This window comes from Aedes aegypti, chromosome 3, assembly GCF_002204515.2.
Source record: "Aedes aegypti strain LVP_AGWG chromosome 3, AaegL5.0 Primary Assembly, whole genome shotgun sequence".
Taxonomy (NCBI): domain Eukaryota; kingdom Metazoa; phylum Arthropoda; class Insecta; order Diptera; family Culicidae; genus Aedes; species Aedes aegypti.
Window position 1 is genome coordinate 370292405 of NC_035109.1, and position 16786 is coordinate 370309190.

The following is a 16786-nucleotide window of genomic DNA, read 5'->3' on the forward strand; positions in this document are numbered from 1 at the left end:
TTGTAGCCTAATCGAAAGAGCACATTTTTCTTAGCATTACACGATTTTATTGCACTTCTATATCTTATGGTGATATTATCAATGATTAAAATAGATTTCAATCTGTCGACCCAATGACGTTTCAATTTACATAATGACAGCTCGTCCCGAAGTAAAATTTGCCGAGGGGTGATTCAAAAGTGATTTCCATACTAATTTCAAACGTGTTTTAAAAGTTCCAGGTCACGGAAAATTGTGAAACTTTGGATTCTAGTTCAATTTTTAATGTAGGTTCAGAAACTGTAAGAAACTGGGTACCCCTAAACAGGCAAATTCATTCTTATGGAAGTGATGTTGACAAAATGTAAGTTATTGTTCGATTTACCGAATATTTTAGCAAAAAAAACATGGGAAAAATGGTATTTTTCTTAAATTTACTTAAGTTTCAAATATGTCCGATTATAAATTTTTCAAATGTACTCTACTACATCTGAACAATACATCGAAGAACTTAATCAATCATCTAGACCATTAAAAATTAGTTTTGAATGATGTATATTTCTTTTTTTTTTGTTAAGTGTACGAATATGGAATTGGTTCAATTATAGACACAAACTCAATACTTTTCCATTATTCCAAAGATTTAAGCAAATGAATACAGTTTGTCATTGCCAAACAATAGGTTACACCTAGGATAGGTGTACCAGTTATGGACATAGTGGTTTCCTATTTCGCCATACGTGATTACTTTTATGTCTTCAAATTTTGAAAACTTTTGTGTGTTGTAGAAGTTAGATTTAAGATGTTTCTTGATGTTAAAACATTCAAAAAGATTTAAAATGTGAAAGTTACCAAAATTTCACATATGGCCAAATAGGGAACCACTATGGCCATAACTGGTACACTTTCCCTATGTCCTTCGTTACTGATAAAGTATATCGAAGTCCATGCACCATTTAATAGTTACATACCAACTTGATATAAAAACAGTGCCCCGTACGAAAATGAAATTGGGTCACTATATGTGCTCTGGTACTGCACCATAACCGTTATTTGGCCGATGCGGCATCAAAACAAGACGAAACAGGCGCATGTCTTTTCCTACTTCAGTTTTGCATTGGTGTGCGTCTGACGCGACTTTCGCATTTTGACAGGAACGGGACGACCGATTTTCTGCTGCCACCGAAAGAAAAAGAACAGAAAACGACGACGGAAGCCACTAGAAAAGTAAGCAAAAGGGTGTCGCGCAGGAAAATCGGTGCAAAAGATCCGGAAATTTTCCTGGCTAAATCGTTGTGAAAAAGAGTGGTTTTTAGTGAAGCGCAAAGGCGGTGCAGTGAGGAAGTGGAATATCGTATTGGTTGGGATTCGGAGGTGAAAATCAGGTGGTTTTCGGTTCGTAAAAGGTTTGCACAAATTTTGCTTCTTATTCTTTTTGCGGGAGGTGTTCGGTTCTGGTGTTCTATTTTTAGAAGAAGAAAATATTGTTCTTGCTGATGTGAGTTTTCTGTTGTTTTTCGGTTGCAGAGCGTTTGTTTTGGGATTCTTTCAAGCTGGCTGCCGCAACGATGACCACCCAGCAGAGCCCCGCCAGTCTGCAGGCGGCGGCCAATAGCGAGAAAGTGTTCCAATGGATCAACGAGCTGTCGAATCCGGAAACTCGTGAAACCGCCCTGTTGGAGTTGAGCAAAAAGCGTGAATCTGTCCCGGACCTGGCTCCGATGCTATGGCACAGCTTCGGAACCACTGCGGCGTTGCTGCAGGAAATCATTAATATCTATCCGTCGATCAACCCGGCCACTTTGACGGCACACCAGTCAAACCGAGTGTGCAACGCTTTGGCTCTGCTGCAATGCGTGGCGTCCCATCCGGAGACTCGATCCGTTTTCCTGGCGGCCCATATTCCACTGTTCCTGTATCCGTTCCTGCACACCACGTCCAAAACGCGTCCATTCGAGTATCTGAGGCTGACTTCGCTGGGAGTAATTGGGGCGTTGGTGAAAACCGACGAGCAGGAAGTCATTACCTTCCTGTTGACCACCGAAATCATTCCACTGTGCTTGCGGATAATGGAATCCGGCTCGGAACTGAGCAAGACGGTGGCGACTTTTATCCTGCAGAAGATTCTGTTGGACGACAGCGGCCTATCGTACATTTGCCATACGTACGACCGATTCTCCCACGTGGCCATCATTCTGGTGAGCACCGGATAGGGGGATTTTGAGGAGGATTTTTTTTTGTAAATTGTTACTGTTTCGAAAATTTCAGGGTAAGATGGTCATTTCCCTCTCGAAGGAACCCTCAGCAAGACTGTTGAAACACGTTGTTCGGTGCTACCTGAGACTGTCTGATAATCCAAGGTGAGTGTTAATTAATTATCAATTAACAGTCTTCTATCATAACAATGTGCCCACTTACTCGTTATCACGCAAATAGCATAGCATGAACACTAGAGTGATGCAAATTTTGAAATTTTGGCTCCCCTATGCTCAAACGATTTTTATTATGGTAAATAGCATCCTCCCAAAGGTTGAAGTGATTCGGAAGAAATTTGACTGTGCACACGCCATTTGAAGTTTATATGTAGATTACTATGGATCAATGCACGTGTTCACTAATTTGACGTTTAAGTGGTGCCGTGTTATTTACGTGACCATGGTAACTGGTGAATTCGGCACCGCTCAAACGTCAAATTAGTGAACTCATGCATCGGTCCATAGATCAAAGTAATCCAGGCTACTATGTTCTACAGCAAAAAAGCAGTGTTGCTCTGAATGATCATCTCAGCATGATTTACACTTTGTTATCAATGATCTTCTTCTTCTGTCGGGTGTGGGATCACTGCGTCCATTTGTTAGGACTATTGTGATATACCCTATTACTCTATGTACACAATGTTTTCCAGTAGCAAATGTGCCTCCGGAATACTTTGCGCATTTGACTGAACTTTGAACCATCTGCCATTGATGGGCAGAAGTCCTAGGTTGCAGTGTTGTAGTTCCCCCAATCTGGCGTGATCAGCCTAATAAAGCTAACCACCTCCCTGGGGGATGCGTTCCAAATATCAGCTGGCTGTAAGTAGTGCTTGCCAAATATTTTGAACCTACGATGGATGTGTGCACTCCAAGAGCAGAGAAGGTGTTGTGAGGTTTCGTCCGTCTCGTCACAGAAACGGCAATTTGTGTTTTGGACGACACCGATATTGTATAAGTGGTATCTGCTTGGGCAGTGACCAGTTATTAGACCGATGTATGTTCTGAGATCCCTTTTGTTGAGACCTATAAGTTTTTGTGTTTGTGTCGTGTTTATTGTTACGAACCTTCTGGACTGATTCGCATTGGAAACTGTATTCCAATTTGATTGAATTTGATCGAACAACCAGTTGTTCAATTCCGTGTTTAGTGCAGAGTTTGAAATGCCAAGGAATGGCTCTGGACCAATGAACATATTGGTTGATCCATTCTTTGCTAGCTGATCGGCAATTTCGTTACCCTCTAGACCCGTATGTCCTGGGCTCCAATATAGTTTAACTCGATTGCGTTCAGCTAGGGATTTCAGTGCAAGAATGCATTCCCACACAAGTTGCAAGTTGCAAGTGAAAGCATTCAAAGATTGAAGCACTGCTTGACTATCAGAGAAAATACAGATGGTGGCATGTCTTTAATTTCTTTTCAGACACAGCTGCGCACATTCCTTGATTGCATAGACTTCTGCTTGAAAAACTGTAGGCCACTGTCCAAGAGAGACAGAGATTTTGGTTTTCGGTCCGTATACTCCAGACCCTGTCAAATTATTCATTTTTGAACCATCTGTGTAGAATTTAATAGATCCCGGTGAAATGGTGGGTCCACCTCCTTCCCATTCCTCACGAGAAGGAAAGACCACCGAATGGCGAGTCATAGTTTACCACTTTTTCCATCCAGTCACTACAATTCTCAACAATAGGATTTATCGAAAATTCGTTCAATATACTGAGATGACCTGTTAAGTCCCCTGACAGTAAGACTGTTGATCGTTTTAGCCTAAGAGCACTTTTCTCAGCATCCAGCTTTTTGAATTAATCCAGCCGGGGCAGATTGAGTATAACATCTAGGGCAAATGAGAGGGGGTACTACGAACTGCACCGGTTATGGCAATACAGGTAGTACGTTGAATTTTGTTCAGCTTAGCTCTAGCTTCCTTTGTCTTAGGCCACCAAACAAGGGACGCATAGGTTAGTCTAGGCCGAACGATTGTTTTATAGATCCACATGATCATACTGGGTTTTAGACCCCATGTTTTACCACAGGTCTTTGAGCAAACCCAGAGTGAATTGAGACCTTTATTTATGATTGTTTGAAGATGGGTGTTCCAATTTAGTTTTGCGTCAAGTGTGAAGCCAAGATACTTGACCTCATTTGAGTAAACTAATTGTATTTGGCTCAAGAAAAGAGGGTGGAGTTGTACCTTCGTCTTTTTGTGAACGGTACAATTGTTGTTTTTGAAGGGTTTATTCCTAGTTTCTCTTTTTGACACCAGGAGAGTGTGTGATTGAGAGCAATTTGCATCCTTGATGAAATAACGCTGTCAAATTTGCCTCGTACAATAATGACTACGTCATCTGCGTATCCAACAACTTCAAAACCCCTTCTTTCTAAGCTATCTAGCAGTTCGTCCACCACTAATGACCACAATAAGGGAGAGAGTACTCCCCCTTGAGGGCATCCCCTTGTAGCCATTACAGTAATGCGCGAATCACTCAGCTCAGATGAGATCTGTCGATTTGCTAGCATAGCATGTACCCAGGTTGCAATGCATGGGTCGAAGTTTCTCCTCAACATTGCCGAACCTATAGACGAATAAGAAGCGTTATCGAACGCGCCCTCAATATCAAGAAATGCTATAAGAGCGATTTCTTTTTCATTAAAGATTTTCTCGATCTTGTTCACTAGCAGTGCTGAGACCGTTGATTTTCCGCTTTGATAAGCAAATTGGGATTTAGAAAGAGGCATAGTTTTCATAAATTTAGAATCTATATACTCGCATAATACCTTCTCCATGATTTTAAGCATTACCGAGGATAGGCTTATCGGTCGGAATGCTTTAGGGTTGGTTTTGTCCTTTTTTCCTGATTTTGGAATAAAGACAACTCGAACTTGACGCCAATCGTTTGGAATGTGTCCCAGAACTAAACTTGCCCTAAAAATCTCTACCATGTGTGGAATCAGTGTCTCTTCCTCTTTTTGGATAAGCGCTGGGAAGATTCCATCCATGCCAGCAGATTTGAATGGCTCGAAAGATCTCATTGCCCTAACAACCCTATCGCGAGCTTCTTTGGCAACCTTTATTGCGTCCCTTTTTGTTCCTGACTCTCCTGATAGGAACCCGTTTGGAACTGAGACGTCAAGTCTGGCACCTTCAGCATTTAGACTCGTTTGTGGGATTGAATCAGGAAAGTGAACTCTTAGCATTTCACTCAGTGTTTCACGAGGTTCCACAGTGAGTGAACCGTCAGTCCTTTGAAGACTTCCCAAACCATTGGAGTGATCCTTCGAAAGAGTTTTATGAAGTCGAGCAGCTACAGGAGTTTTCTCAATGCTCTCACACATGAGAACCCATGATTTCCGTTTTGCTCGTCTCATTTCTTTGTTATACTCTGTCAGAGCCTTTCGGTATAGACTCCAATCAGAAGTGCGTTTGGCACGGTTGAATTCCTTCCGAGCGGTTTGGAACATCTCTGTTCGAACTAACTGTTTTGATCGGACAGCTCTCTTGATAAGCATTTAGAATTTTGTTTTTAATAGAATCCGAAGCTGCTTCTAACTGTATAATAGGCTGAATATTCGGCTCTATTATATAGTCATCAGAACGGAGAATAGCTGAGTAGGTTTCCCAATCAGTTTTCTTGGGATCTTTAAACGACTTTTGAATCATTAGACCCCCTTCCCACTCGAAGACTATATGTTTATGGTCTGACATAGATATTTCATTAGCAACATGCCAGTTTTTTATTTTATCCGAGATGGATTGACTGCATAAAGTCAGATCAAGGAATTCTTGTCGTAAGATGTTTTCAAATGTAGGCTTATCACCGACATTGCATATGTCAAATTTTTTGGGGGAAAGAAACTGCAAAAGATGCTCACCTCTGATATTTGTGTTTGTACTTCCCCATACAAGGTGATGAGCATTGGCGTCACAACCGATGACGAAGGGGATGTTGTGTTTTTGACTGTAAGAGACAAGAGCAGCCATCTCTGGAGGAGGAATGTCTTCTGCGTCGCCAGGGAAATACGCCGAAACCATAATGATCTCAGTACTGCCCCTAACAGTAGAAACCTCCATCCTGACCGCCACGATGTCCCTTTTGATGAATTCTGTAATTGGAAAACATTTAGTATCATTGCGTATTAGAATAGCTGCTCTGGGAGAGAGCTGACTGTCATCATATACCAACCTACACGAGTTTAGTTGAATACCTTGTATTCGAGTTTTGTTGACCCATGGCTCTTGAATCAGTGCCACGGAAAGGTGTTCTTTTGTGAACCTCCTGCAAAGCACATCTGTTGCGCACTAAGCATGATGGAGATTCACTTGGAGGATTTTAATCATTGCTGAGACGTTCCGCATTTTCCGGACGTTTGTCGTCCTTCCTTGGATGTTGCGCATCATCAACTTTTGATTTTGGGGGATGTCTTAGATTTTGGTTTTTGTCCTTTCCCTTACCTCTAGGCCTGCTGGTTTATCCCCTGTGGTCAATTTTACACTTTTGACATTTCCACTGCCCCCATTGAGGTGACACCGCTTAGGCCAGGAAGTGAGGTCAAACATGCATCTTTTCCATCAGAGGAAGACAAGCTAGCCTGTATGGTGGGAGTTGGTTGTGGGATGCTACTAGAGGCTTCCTCAGATTTCTCTTGGGTCGGCTTTCCAGTTGGATTGTCATTGGAGTTTGGGGTTGTGCTCTTTACTTTCCTCAACTGTATTTCTCCAAAGCGGTAGTTGAGGATAAACTTGGATTGAAGGAGTTTTTCCATGGACGGTCCATCTACATTAAAGACCCACACCACATGCTTGTTGATAGGAGTGAGCCGTTGCATGACACGCCAGTTGTTGGTTATCAGATCGTTCTGACTCTCGATGAGAGCTTTGATACGATCATCGGTGTATTGTGCGCTTTGAGGGAAGAAGGCTCGAATCAGTTCTGGACGTTGAATCTTATCCTCATCCATTGCAACCAACTCAACGCCTTCCAGGGGGTTTAATGCAGGTGTTATCTCCTTTACCCATTCCGCAGTCTCCTGATCCTTACAAATAAGAACCATATGGCCAGACTTGTAGATAAGGTTAGAGAACTTGGGCTTCATTGTCGCGTTCCGTTGTTGTTCTACCCGAAGCAGCAGTGCCTCCTGGAGAACATCCAGCTGATTCGTTGAAGTTGGGTCGTGGGGAAGTCTTTTGGGATTACAGTCGAAGCTCGTTATAACGACAACTTTTATAGTGACTAAAGCTCTCTATAGCGACATTTTTCGGTCCGTTGAAATTTATATTGATGTTATAACTATTCTCTATAGCGACTTTTCTCTATAACGACGGTCCCTTGCGATGTCGTTATAACAAGCTTCGACTGTATTCCGACTCTCCTGCGACTGGTCATTTCACCGTAGCTTAGTCTGTTTTTTATCTTCTGGTGGGGGTTTGTTGATCGTCGAGGCTGTTGAGCTGTTGGTTTCCTGTTGCTCAACGCGCTATTTCGGATTCCGGTGTTGTTTCATCCGTTTCTGCTTATGTTCTTCTTCAGCATTTGTGGACTTGTCAAGGTCCTGCCGAGTGCGTTTCGAAGGAGTTGACACCATAGCCTCACCCCCCGTGATTCTGGATAGGGCCTCAGGGCGGCTTAAGCCACTTTGTCGGAGTGCTTTTAGCTGCTTCCTTTGGCTCCGAGTGATCTTTTTGGTGCCAGTAGGTTTTTGTTTGTTCGCGTCATCTGTTGGATGTTGATCCGTCTTTCCATCAATAGGACCCGAGGTGACATTCGATCCTGTGATTGATGGCTGCGATCCTGTCAAGTTTATTGTGACTGTAATTCCATCCTCTTCGTCGTCCATTTGTTCAACCGAAGGATGGGGTCGTGAGTCGTTCGGGAGTGTCAGAGGGGGGTCGGTTTCCATGTTTTCATGCGAACTACTGAGAAGCTCATCTTTGGTCAGTCCAAGCTTTCCAAAAGCATTCTCTGTTTCCGTTTCGTCCGACTGGGAGAGGCAGTCGTCACCTTTTTCGAACTGAGGGAGGCAGTCGACACCTTTTATTTTGGTTTGATTATTTGCACTCATTTTTTGGTCCCACGAGTCGCTGGGGAAAGACGGTCCGCTACATCATTGCCCGCCCTAATGCAGTAAGAGCTACATACTGGAGAGTTCGCCCTGGTGCTCTCCAGGCTCCGTTAGCGATTGAGCATATTTTAAACCCCTTCAACCATTCATCCATCAGCACGGGTCGCATCACACCATGGGATTGGGGTTACCTGAATAGTAGATTTTTACTACAGGATCAGGCAATCCGTAGTGTTATTCTTAGCCAGTTGAGACAACCACTACCGGCACTACATGGCTAATCAATGATAACAAATTATCCTTACGTCCAATCAAAATGTGGTCTTCGGCAAAGTTGTAGCTGGGAAGAATTCATATGAGAACAAATTGTTCACTTTTCTATAGATTATTATTACGAGCAGTTAGAGGACTGAACACAAAAGGTTTGTCTTTTGCATAGTAATTTCCATATAAACTTCAAATGGCTTGTGCACAACCAAATTTCTTCCAAATCATGTAAAATTTTGGGAGAATGATTTTTATCATAATTGACATCGTTTAAGCATAGAGGAGCAGAAGCTTCAAAATTTGCATAAGTCTAATGAACACTTGCACATATCGTAGGTTGAGTTGCAAAGATGAGTACATTCACTGCATATTTCATCAAAATTCTGTTCCTATTGAGTAAACTCACTCCTCATTACTAACCTGGCTACGTCCTTACATGTGCTTTTACTTCATAATTGTCTTAACATCTACTGAGAGAAGCATCTATCAATTTCATCACTTAATTACTTATTTCGAACAATTTTTCCCGGGTGACATTGCACCATCGGCCGATTCAATTACTGATCGGTCGAATCGATCTTTGTGATAAACAGTATAGTATTTTACAAATCAAGCGTGTGCTAGAATAAGGGCGTAAGTCGCATGATCGATTTCTCTTCATCGATCCTCTCTTCTGCGAATAAAGGTGACAAAAAGCGGGTTTGCCGGTATTCTTTCACCTCAGGACACAAGATTGCATCGCTGCTTAGCGTCCTAAAGAGAAAAAATAACAACAAACCCGCCTCTTGTCACCTTTATTCACAGAAGAGAGAATCGATGAAGAGAAATCGATCATGCGACTTTCGCCCTTATTCTAGCACACGCTTGAAATGTACACACTTTATTTTATAAACTTGGCAATTTTCAAAGTTATTTTTTTTTTTTTTGGCTGCGCTTCCTGGCCGATTGTTGTTGACGATAATTAGCTCAGGGACTGAATCCTGAGAAAACTGAGAGAATCTCTCACTTATCGCTCTCTCTTTTTTTTTTACTGGGTTTCAACCATTATGGTCCAATTATGATTTGCAGCACATCATGAGAGCCTGGTTATCGGATACTGCTGCAGTTCTGATTAGGTCGGGTGTATGATGAAACCCATCTAAACAAGCACCAAATTCGGGGGACACTATTGCTATCGGATGTTCGGGGATTGTTTATCGCGTCAGTAAAATAAAACACCTCTTATGTATTGCTGTTTGCGTTTGACCTGCAAATCCAGTCTAACTGAGCTTCAAATGCGGTAACACAAAGTAACCAAAGGATACTTAGCAACTATCATCGCCAACCCAGCAAAGAAAATCAAATTTTGACTTCGCCTTCCTTGTTAAAAATCTTACCGCGGATACCGGTGTTCCCGCATTTGATATTTGCTTTTCAAACGCACACATCAAACTAGTTACAACTTGCGATACATTGCCGATCATGAACCGCCACATTGGGGATGTTTTTCTTCGATCAAATGAAAACAAATTCTGCAATGCGTGGTGGAGCTTCCAGAATAATCTTCGGCTGTGAATCCAAAGGAATCTTCAAACTATCTTTTGAAAGAGCTTTAGAAAACTTCTTCAGAAGGTAGGGTAGATGTACCAATAGTGGAGGTACTAAGCACGATTGAACTTCATTTAACCGCCTTAATTCAAGAAGCGCAATTAATGTACATGTTATTGTTGTAACGGGAAGTAACGACCATTGACTTAATGAGGAAAATGATTTCATCGCAGTAACCCACGGCATGTCAGTGAAAAATAATACCTTCACTATTAGTACACTGTTCCTTTAGTTGCGGTATATTTTTAATTTGTGTTCCTATAGTTGCGATATCCATTGTTTTCTTATGGGATCCTCCGCTATAGGAACACTTTACCGCAACTATTGGTACAAGCAAGAAAAGTGTTAGCAATTTTAGTGTTATTTCATCAGTTCTAAAGCAATTTGAACGCTCCTTTCCGCTATTCCATATATCAACAAGCCAATACGTCGATTGGCAGTGTCGGTGCTGTAGTTAAAGTGATTAAATCAGTGAAAACGGCACTACCGCAACTATAGGAACACCCACAACTAAAGGAACACTTACCCTAAGTTATAGAGTCAGAAATTGGAATCAGAAATCAACGAATCTCGAAAAAATAAAAAGGATGTCTATATCGGGAGAAAAGCCATCAGCAAACATCAGAGTTCTTAATGTTTTTCGGCTCATTCGCCAGCAAACCAACAGATGGCTAAACAGAATGCTCGGTTAATGCCCATGATGGAACTTTTCAACAAACTTGAAGCTCTAGCCAGGAACCGAATTCATCATTGAATCCCTAGCGTCAAACATCCGTGAGTTTTGCTACGATCCCGAGAACGGCTTGCGTCGTTTTTGAACCTGGGTTAGTGCTAATCTGACTCCATAATACAAAAAAACGTTTTCAGGTTCATTTGTCAAACGGTATGTTGATGTGCGTGCCATGACGCGGTGTTGTCTTGCGAGCTGTCAAACGTTTCGCTGTACTTTTTTGGTTCAACTTGTGTTTTTGCCGCTTCTGCCCGCACTTACAGAAAAATACTCTATGGAAGAGAAAAAGGTCTGACGTTTCTGGCGGGCAGCAGAAGTGAGGTCCCTGAAATCGAAATGGGCATTTTGTTTGAAGGATGATGCGGCTGGCAACGCGATCAAATATAAAGCGAGACAGGTGGTGATAGGATTCCTGCAGAAGGCTGGAGACGATTACAAGGACTATCGGTTCCTGAGCTCGGGATTTCGACGATCGCTACACGACTACTGTCTCCATGTGAAAGTAGTACTAGGAGATTTTCTCATCGCAGGAGAAAGATTGAGATCAAGAACTTGAAGAAAGCTTCAAGCTTAACTGTGGAGAAATCAGTCGTTTCCTGGGTATGAAGCTAGACTACGAATGTGAAAACAGATTGATGAAACTTTTTCAAGAAGCAAATATCGACAACTATTAATACGCTTCAAGATGAAGGATTGTAACAAAACACCTGTGGAGAAAAATCTGGCTATTTCCTGCGGAGGTGAAAACTGGTGCTGTGCCAGGACCTTGGATTGGCCAATTGAGAGAGGATATTGGCGTGGTAGGCAATTGGACTCCGGTCGCCTCCTCCTATTGAGTTGTTAGGACCCCTTAACAACAACCGGTTTGTGAAAAGTAACAAACTAGCGTATTCCAATATCAAACTCCGTTCTGTTAACATCTAAATAAATCTAGCCTTTTGTTTCCTTATAAACTTTGCCTATTATTTGTAGTACTCCTGCAATTCCCTCCAAGATTCTATGATGCCATGTTGTATGAGAAAAAGGAAAGGTCTCTGCAACTTCCTTAAGTACATAATCAACTAGTCACTATTTCCAGTTGAAGCAAGGACGTGGCCAGATCAACTCTCGACAGTTGAAGGATGCGTCAATCTTGTCCAACAGCCCATGCTAAGTTTGAAAACTCTAATTGTATAGTGGATAGGAAGGAGTCTAACCCTTTTTAATGGCATATGACTTGACACCTACCATGTATCGTAGGTGCTCAACACAAACATAATGCCAAGTATTCAACCCTAAGGCTATTGAGAAACATTTGAATTGCTTCCAAATAAGTCTAGTTTATATTCTACGCATTTAAAAACAAAATATCTCAAATTTTGTGTGTGATAAAAACGGAATCATTTGTTGAAGAAATCGGAACGTGACAAAATCGAACTGCGACAAAAACGGAAAATACCTGTAACACACATGATGTTTTGGTCCAGAAGAGCCCGATTTTGTGTAACTTTATTTTAGAGAGTTATTTAATATGAACTTTTTTTGCTGTGTTCACAGATTTCAACTGTAGAATAACTCGTTTTGACAAACGATTTTCGCCAATTTGCGTGATAACAAGTATAAGTGTAGACTTTCTATTTTCGGTGACTGTATTTAACAAGGCCCTCTTGTTCCTTAGCCGAGTGGTTAAAGTCCGCGCCTACAAAGCACAGCCATGCTGAAGGCTTCGTAATGGAAACTTCCTTGACTCCTACGAATGAGAAAATGGCAACTTCGGAAAAGAAAGCTCTCAGTTAATAACTGTGAAAGTGTTCATTGAACACTAAGCTGAGAAGCAGGCTCTGTCCCAGTGAGGACGTACTGCAAAAAAAAAAAAGAAATAGATTAAACAAGGGCTCCACTGACCATCGTTTTTTTCCTCCCTCTTACAGAGCTCGAGAAGCGCTCCGCCAGTGCCTGCCGGATCAGTTGCGTGACGGAACGTTTGCCGCCTGCCTGCAGGAGGACAAATCCACCAAGCCGTGGCTGTCGTTGCTGCTCAAGAATCTAGAGACCGTCACCGTACCTGGGGCCGACCCACGGCAGGTCGGCATCTCGCCGTTGACTTCCTAATAGTCTGGCCACTGCTTATGAAGCAAACACAGAACGGCATGCAGTCAACCTGTTGGGAGTGGGAGTCGGTGCAGCGAGATCCTGCGCGATGCATTGTGTTCCTGAACCTCCACCCAGAACGCCACGTGACCACCAGTCGACACAGATGATATGAGAGACACACCACAACAAGATTGAAGAATTTAACTTATTTCTCCCATTTTTTTCCCCTTTACCTCTAATTTGCTTGCAATCTTGTTAGATACAAATTGTTGAAACTAAACCGAATAACAGTTTGGAATTGTAAAGACTCAAAACTAATATTTTCGAAGAGTAAGAGAACGACAACCAATTTAGTTTAGCTCTAACTTAAGAAAGAGTAACCTAAATTCGATCCATGAATCGCAAAAGGTTAAATTGTGCTAAGATATTAACGAAATTGTTTTTCTTTATTGGAAAGTAAGCACAACAACTCAACGAATCGCTTGTTCAATCCGGAATGTCAGCATCGAGTCGAGAAGCTTTTAATGCGTTTTGTTTGTACCAGGAACTTCCAGATCCTCGTTTGTGTTTGCATAACAGCAGGATGTGCTGCTTATTGCCGTTTATTTGAAGTCATGTATTTCCATTTTTGCTCTATTCTATAAGCAATCGTTCTATAAGACGGAAAATAGCATACACACACAAAACGAATCATCTCAAATCACTCAGTAAATAGGAATGTAAGGGCGCCAGAGCCAGTTGGATTGTCGAAAGAAGAGAATGGAAAAAGATGGATTTACAAGTAGAGCTAGTGTATCGTTAGAGATCAGTGATATGTTTAATAAAAATAAATACTATTGAAAGATTGAGTTTTGAAACGTTTGTAGAAGTTCTTATTCTGTTTTGCCGTTTTTGGGATAACTCAATTTTACAGTTGAACAACAACCGATTACCGTTATCGATTCTCACGAAGCAGCGATCGACTGCGATGGTAAATCGACAATCACGCCGAAACAAAATCTGTTCCATGACTCGGTATTTCCATGAGTCGATTGTCTCCTCTATATCGACTCATGGAAGTTTGACTGTATGATTAGATGATTGATTCCTTTAAAAATGACAGCTTTTTAAATCTAGCAGTTACGGTAACGCTATGCAATTGCCGCAGGACTTTTTTTTTCCAGAATATAATTTTAAAGCATTTTTATCTAGGGATCATTAGGCAAAAGTATTCGGTTATTGAAGTAGGTGCTAAGCAGACATTCAAAACTTGTTGAATCAATCATCAGCATTTTGTGATTGATTTGTCGTTCTTTGTTACACTTCGTATGTAACAAGAGGACCTACCATCATCTTGAACTATTTGACAAAAATATGTTTGACGTAGTAAAAAAGAATTTTGCCAACATTCTTTGAGCATCTCAAGTATGTAATGGTAAAATTATAGTTTTGTTAGCTTTTTCTTAGTTCGTAGGGACTCACCTGCAAAACTGTGGCATTGTACTATTTCAGGACAGCAGCGTGTGATGTGAGAAACTCGAGGTTTGGCACAATCATAACCTTAGAACACGAGCACTACACTGATATAATGCGATTTTACTTAAAACACAAAATAATCACAATTTTCTTTCCTAATCTACTATCTAATCTAATTTTACACCAACTGCACTTCACTTTGTCGTGCAGAATTTTTTTCACTTATGCCCAGCTGAGACATGCCCAGCATCCAGTTAAAAATGTTACTGTGCTTGTTGCGATGGTTTTTACGTTGTTGTCAGTGTTGTCATGAAAATGCGCTCACGTGACAGTAGCATACAGCTAACGATAGAGACGACGTCGCGACGCATCGATCGCCTGGTGATGAGTGCGACGTGCGAGCCCGAGCAAAAATGTATATGAATCTTGCTGGGTTCGTAGTTTTTTTTTCATATTGTGCTGCTGAAAAGGAATCGCTTGACAAATTTCTCGCCAATTTCTTGCAGAAATTATCTACAGCGACACTCGTTTGCACTGACATTCATTTTTAACTGCGTACTTCAATCAGATAGAAATCGCTCTTTTGAGCGATTCCTTGCCGACTTTTCAGCCATAAGCTAAGTATGCTGTTCAGCTCAAGAAAAGTAAAAATTTCTGCGGAAAGAAATGGTCAAGAAATTTCCTACAGAGAGCCCCCTTTGAAGTGACATTTCTTCTGAACTGCGTACTGCGATCAGAAAAATGTGATTTTCTTGACCATTTCTTGGGAGAAATTTTCCACGCATCGAGATAGGCGATTCCTTTTCTTGTCAGTAGCAAACCGGCCTATAAGCTAAGTATGCTGTTCCGCTCAAGAAAAGTAAAAATTTCTGCGGAAGAAATGGTCGAGAAATTTTCTACAGTGAGCTCCATTTGAAATTACATTTTGACGTAGGACTACGTCTTTGTTTTCTATATTGGGGTGCACTTTAAAAGTACGGAAAATGAGACATGTAACGAAATTAGGGGAGATTTTGAACGTTAATAATTCAGTTGTTTATGAACCAATTATTACGATTTTAGTATCATTCGATCAGAAATGTATCTACGCATCGTTAGTAATATATCCGATAAGTGAATTTTGTTGTTAAACTATTGAAAATTTGATAAATGTTGACCCCTTTCTTATCCAACCAATCACGTTCGAGCACTTTTCGACGGTGTCGCTTCCCACTATAAAAGCAAATGGGTCCCTGCTTCTTCCCTCAGTCTTCTTTTTGCGGTCGGACTGTGAACACGGTCGGGCGAGTCATTCTCGCTTTGCTTTGGCACCCGCGTCTCAGTCCAATTTGTGTCGTCGGAAGAGGAAGACGCAAGATTGATTTGCGGCGGCGATGACGATGGCTTGGGCGCTTCTCCGAGCGGCAAACTACTGCTGCTCGGAGAAGCGTCCAAGCCATCGTCGTCGCCGCTGCAAATTTATCCGCGCTCCCAGATTTCGACTCGTGATCGGTGGTCCAGAAGCAAGCCCGTTAGGAACCAGAAACCAAGAAGCCCCCAGAGTTGCTGATCCGAGGAAATGCTGCTAATCGAGCGTCGGACTGGTGAAATCGCTCAAGCTTTCAAGAGTGAGCATCGTCTCCTGATTTCTACTTGTGCCCGGGGATCCAATACCCGTTGCTGTTGTGCGCCATCCACGTAACGAACCATTCAGCTGGTTCGTCGTATAAGCAAATTCCCCGTTTGACCATGGCAATCAACTGATAACATCCCGTAGTGCTATTTATCTGTAACCGTATCGAGGCTAAGAAAGCCATCGGCCCTTGTCAGGGCCATAATATTTGTGGAAAAGAGTTGAAGGAATAATATTTCCAACCTTATTACATCTTATATAATATCAATCAATCTCGCAGCTTCGTACAAAATTTAATTTGTCAGGAATAATTGATGGCACGACAATAGGGTCCTAAAGCCCTGTCCCTATTTTAGTGCCAAACGCTTAAGTTTAGGCCAATAACACATGTTTACTCAATTTTCTAATGTTTTCCGTTGGTTTGAGCCCAAAAAACATTTTTTTAAATTTTGTCACACCCCTTGGCTTAAACTCAAATTTTGGGTGTATTTTGTTTTCCGTGTCCCTTCCGAAATGTCAGATAGGAACAACCCCAGTGGTCGAACTAAAACCCCTGTGGTGTTTTTGTCGACTAAGCGAACGTCAAACATGATCTTAAGTGTCAAGGTTCATTTATGGACCCAATTTTTAAATTAAAGTTTAAACATGATATAGCCGTTATTTGAGCGGAAAAAATTGCTAAAGTAGTTGCAGTAAGGTGCTCTTTCGTGTTATTGAATAAAAACAAGATTTCATTAAACATTTTAGGACCCAATTTGAGACTATTCGTGG

General features: G+C 41.6%; 1 protein-coding gene across 2 annotated transcripts; it reads left to right on the plus strand.

Annotated features, from left to right (window-relative positions):
- The first annotated feature begins 1142 nt into the window (after positions 1-1142).
- Positions 1143-13805, plus strand: LOC5568456 (CCR4-NOT transcription complex subunit 9). Of its 2 annotated transcripts, none has more exons than XM_021850951.1 (4): positions 1143-1374; positions 1507-2177; positions 2248-2339; positions 12786-13805. In XM_021850951.1, the coding sequence occupies exons 2-4, from the start codon at positions 1548-1550 to the stop codon at positions 12964-12966; spliced, it is 903 nt and encodes a 300-aa protein (XP_021706643.1). In that variant the 5' UTR covers positions 1143-1374; positions 1507-1547; the 3' UTR covers positions 12967-13805. The 2 variants fall into 2 exon arrangements, with proteins under 2 accessions (XP_021706643.1, XP_001652289.1); XM_001652239.2 differs by having other exon boundaries at positions 1144-1385.
- The last annotated feature ends 2981 nt before the right edge of the window (positions 13806-16786 follow it).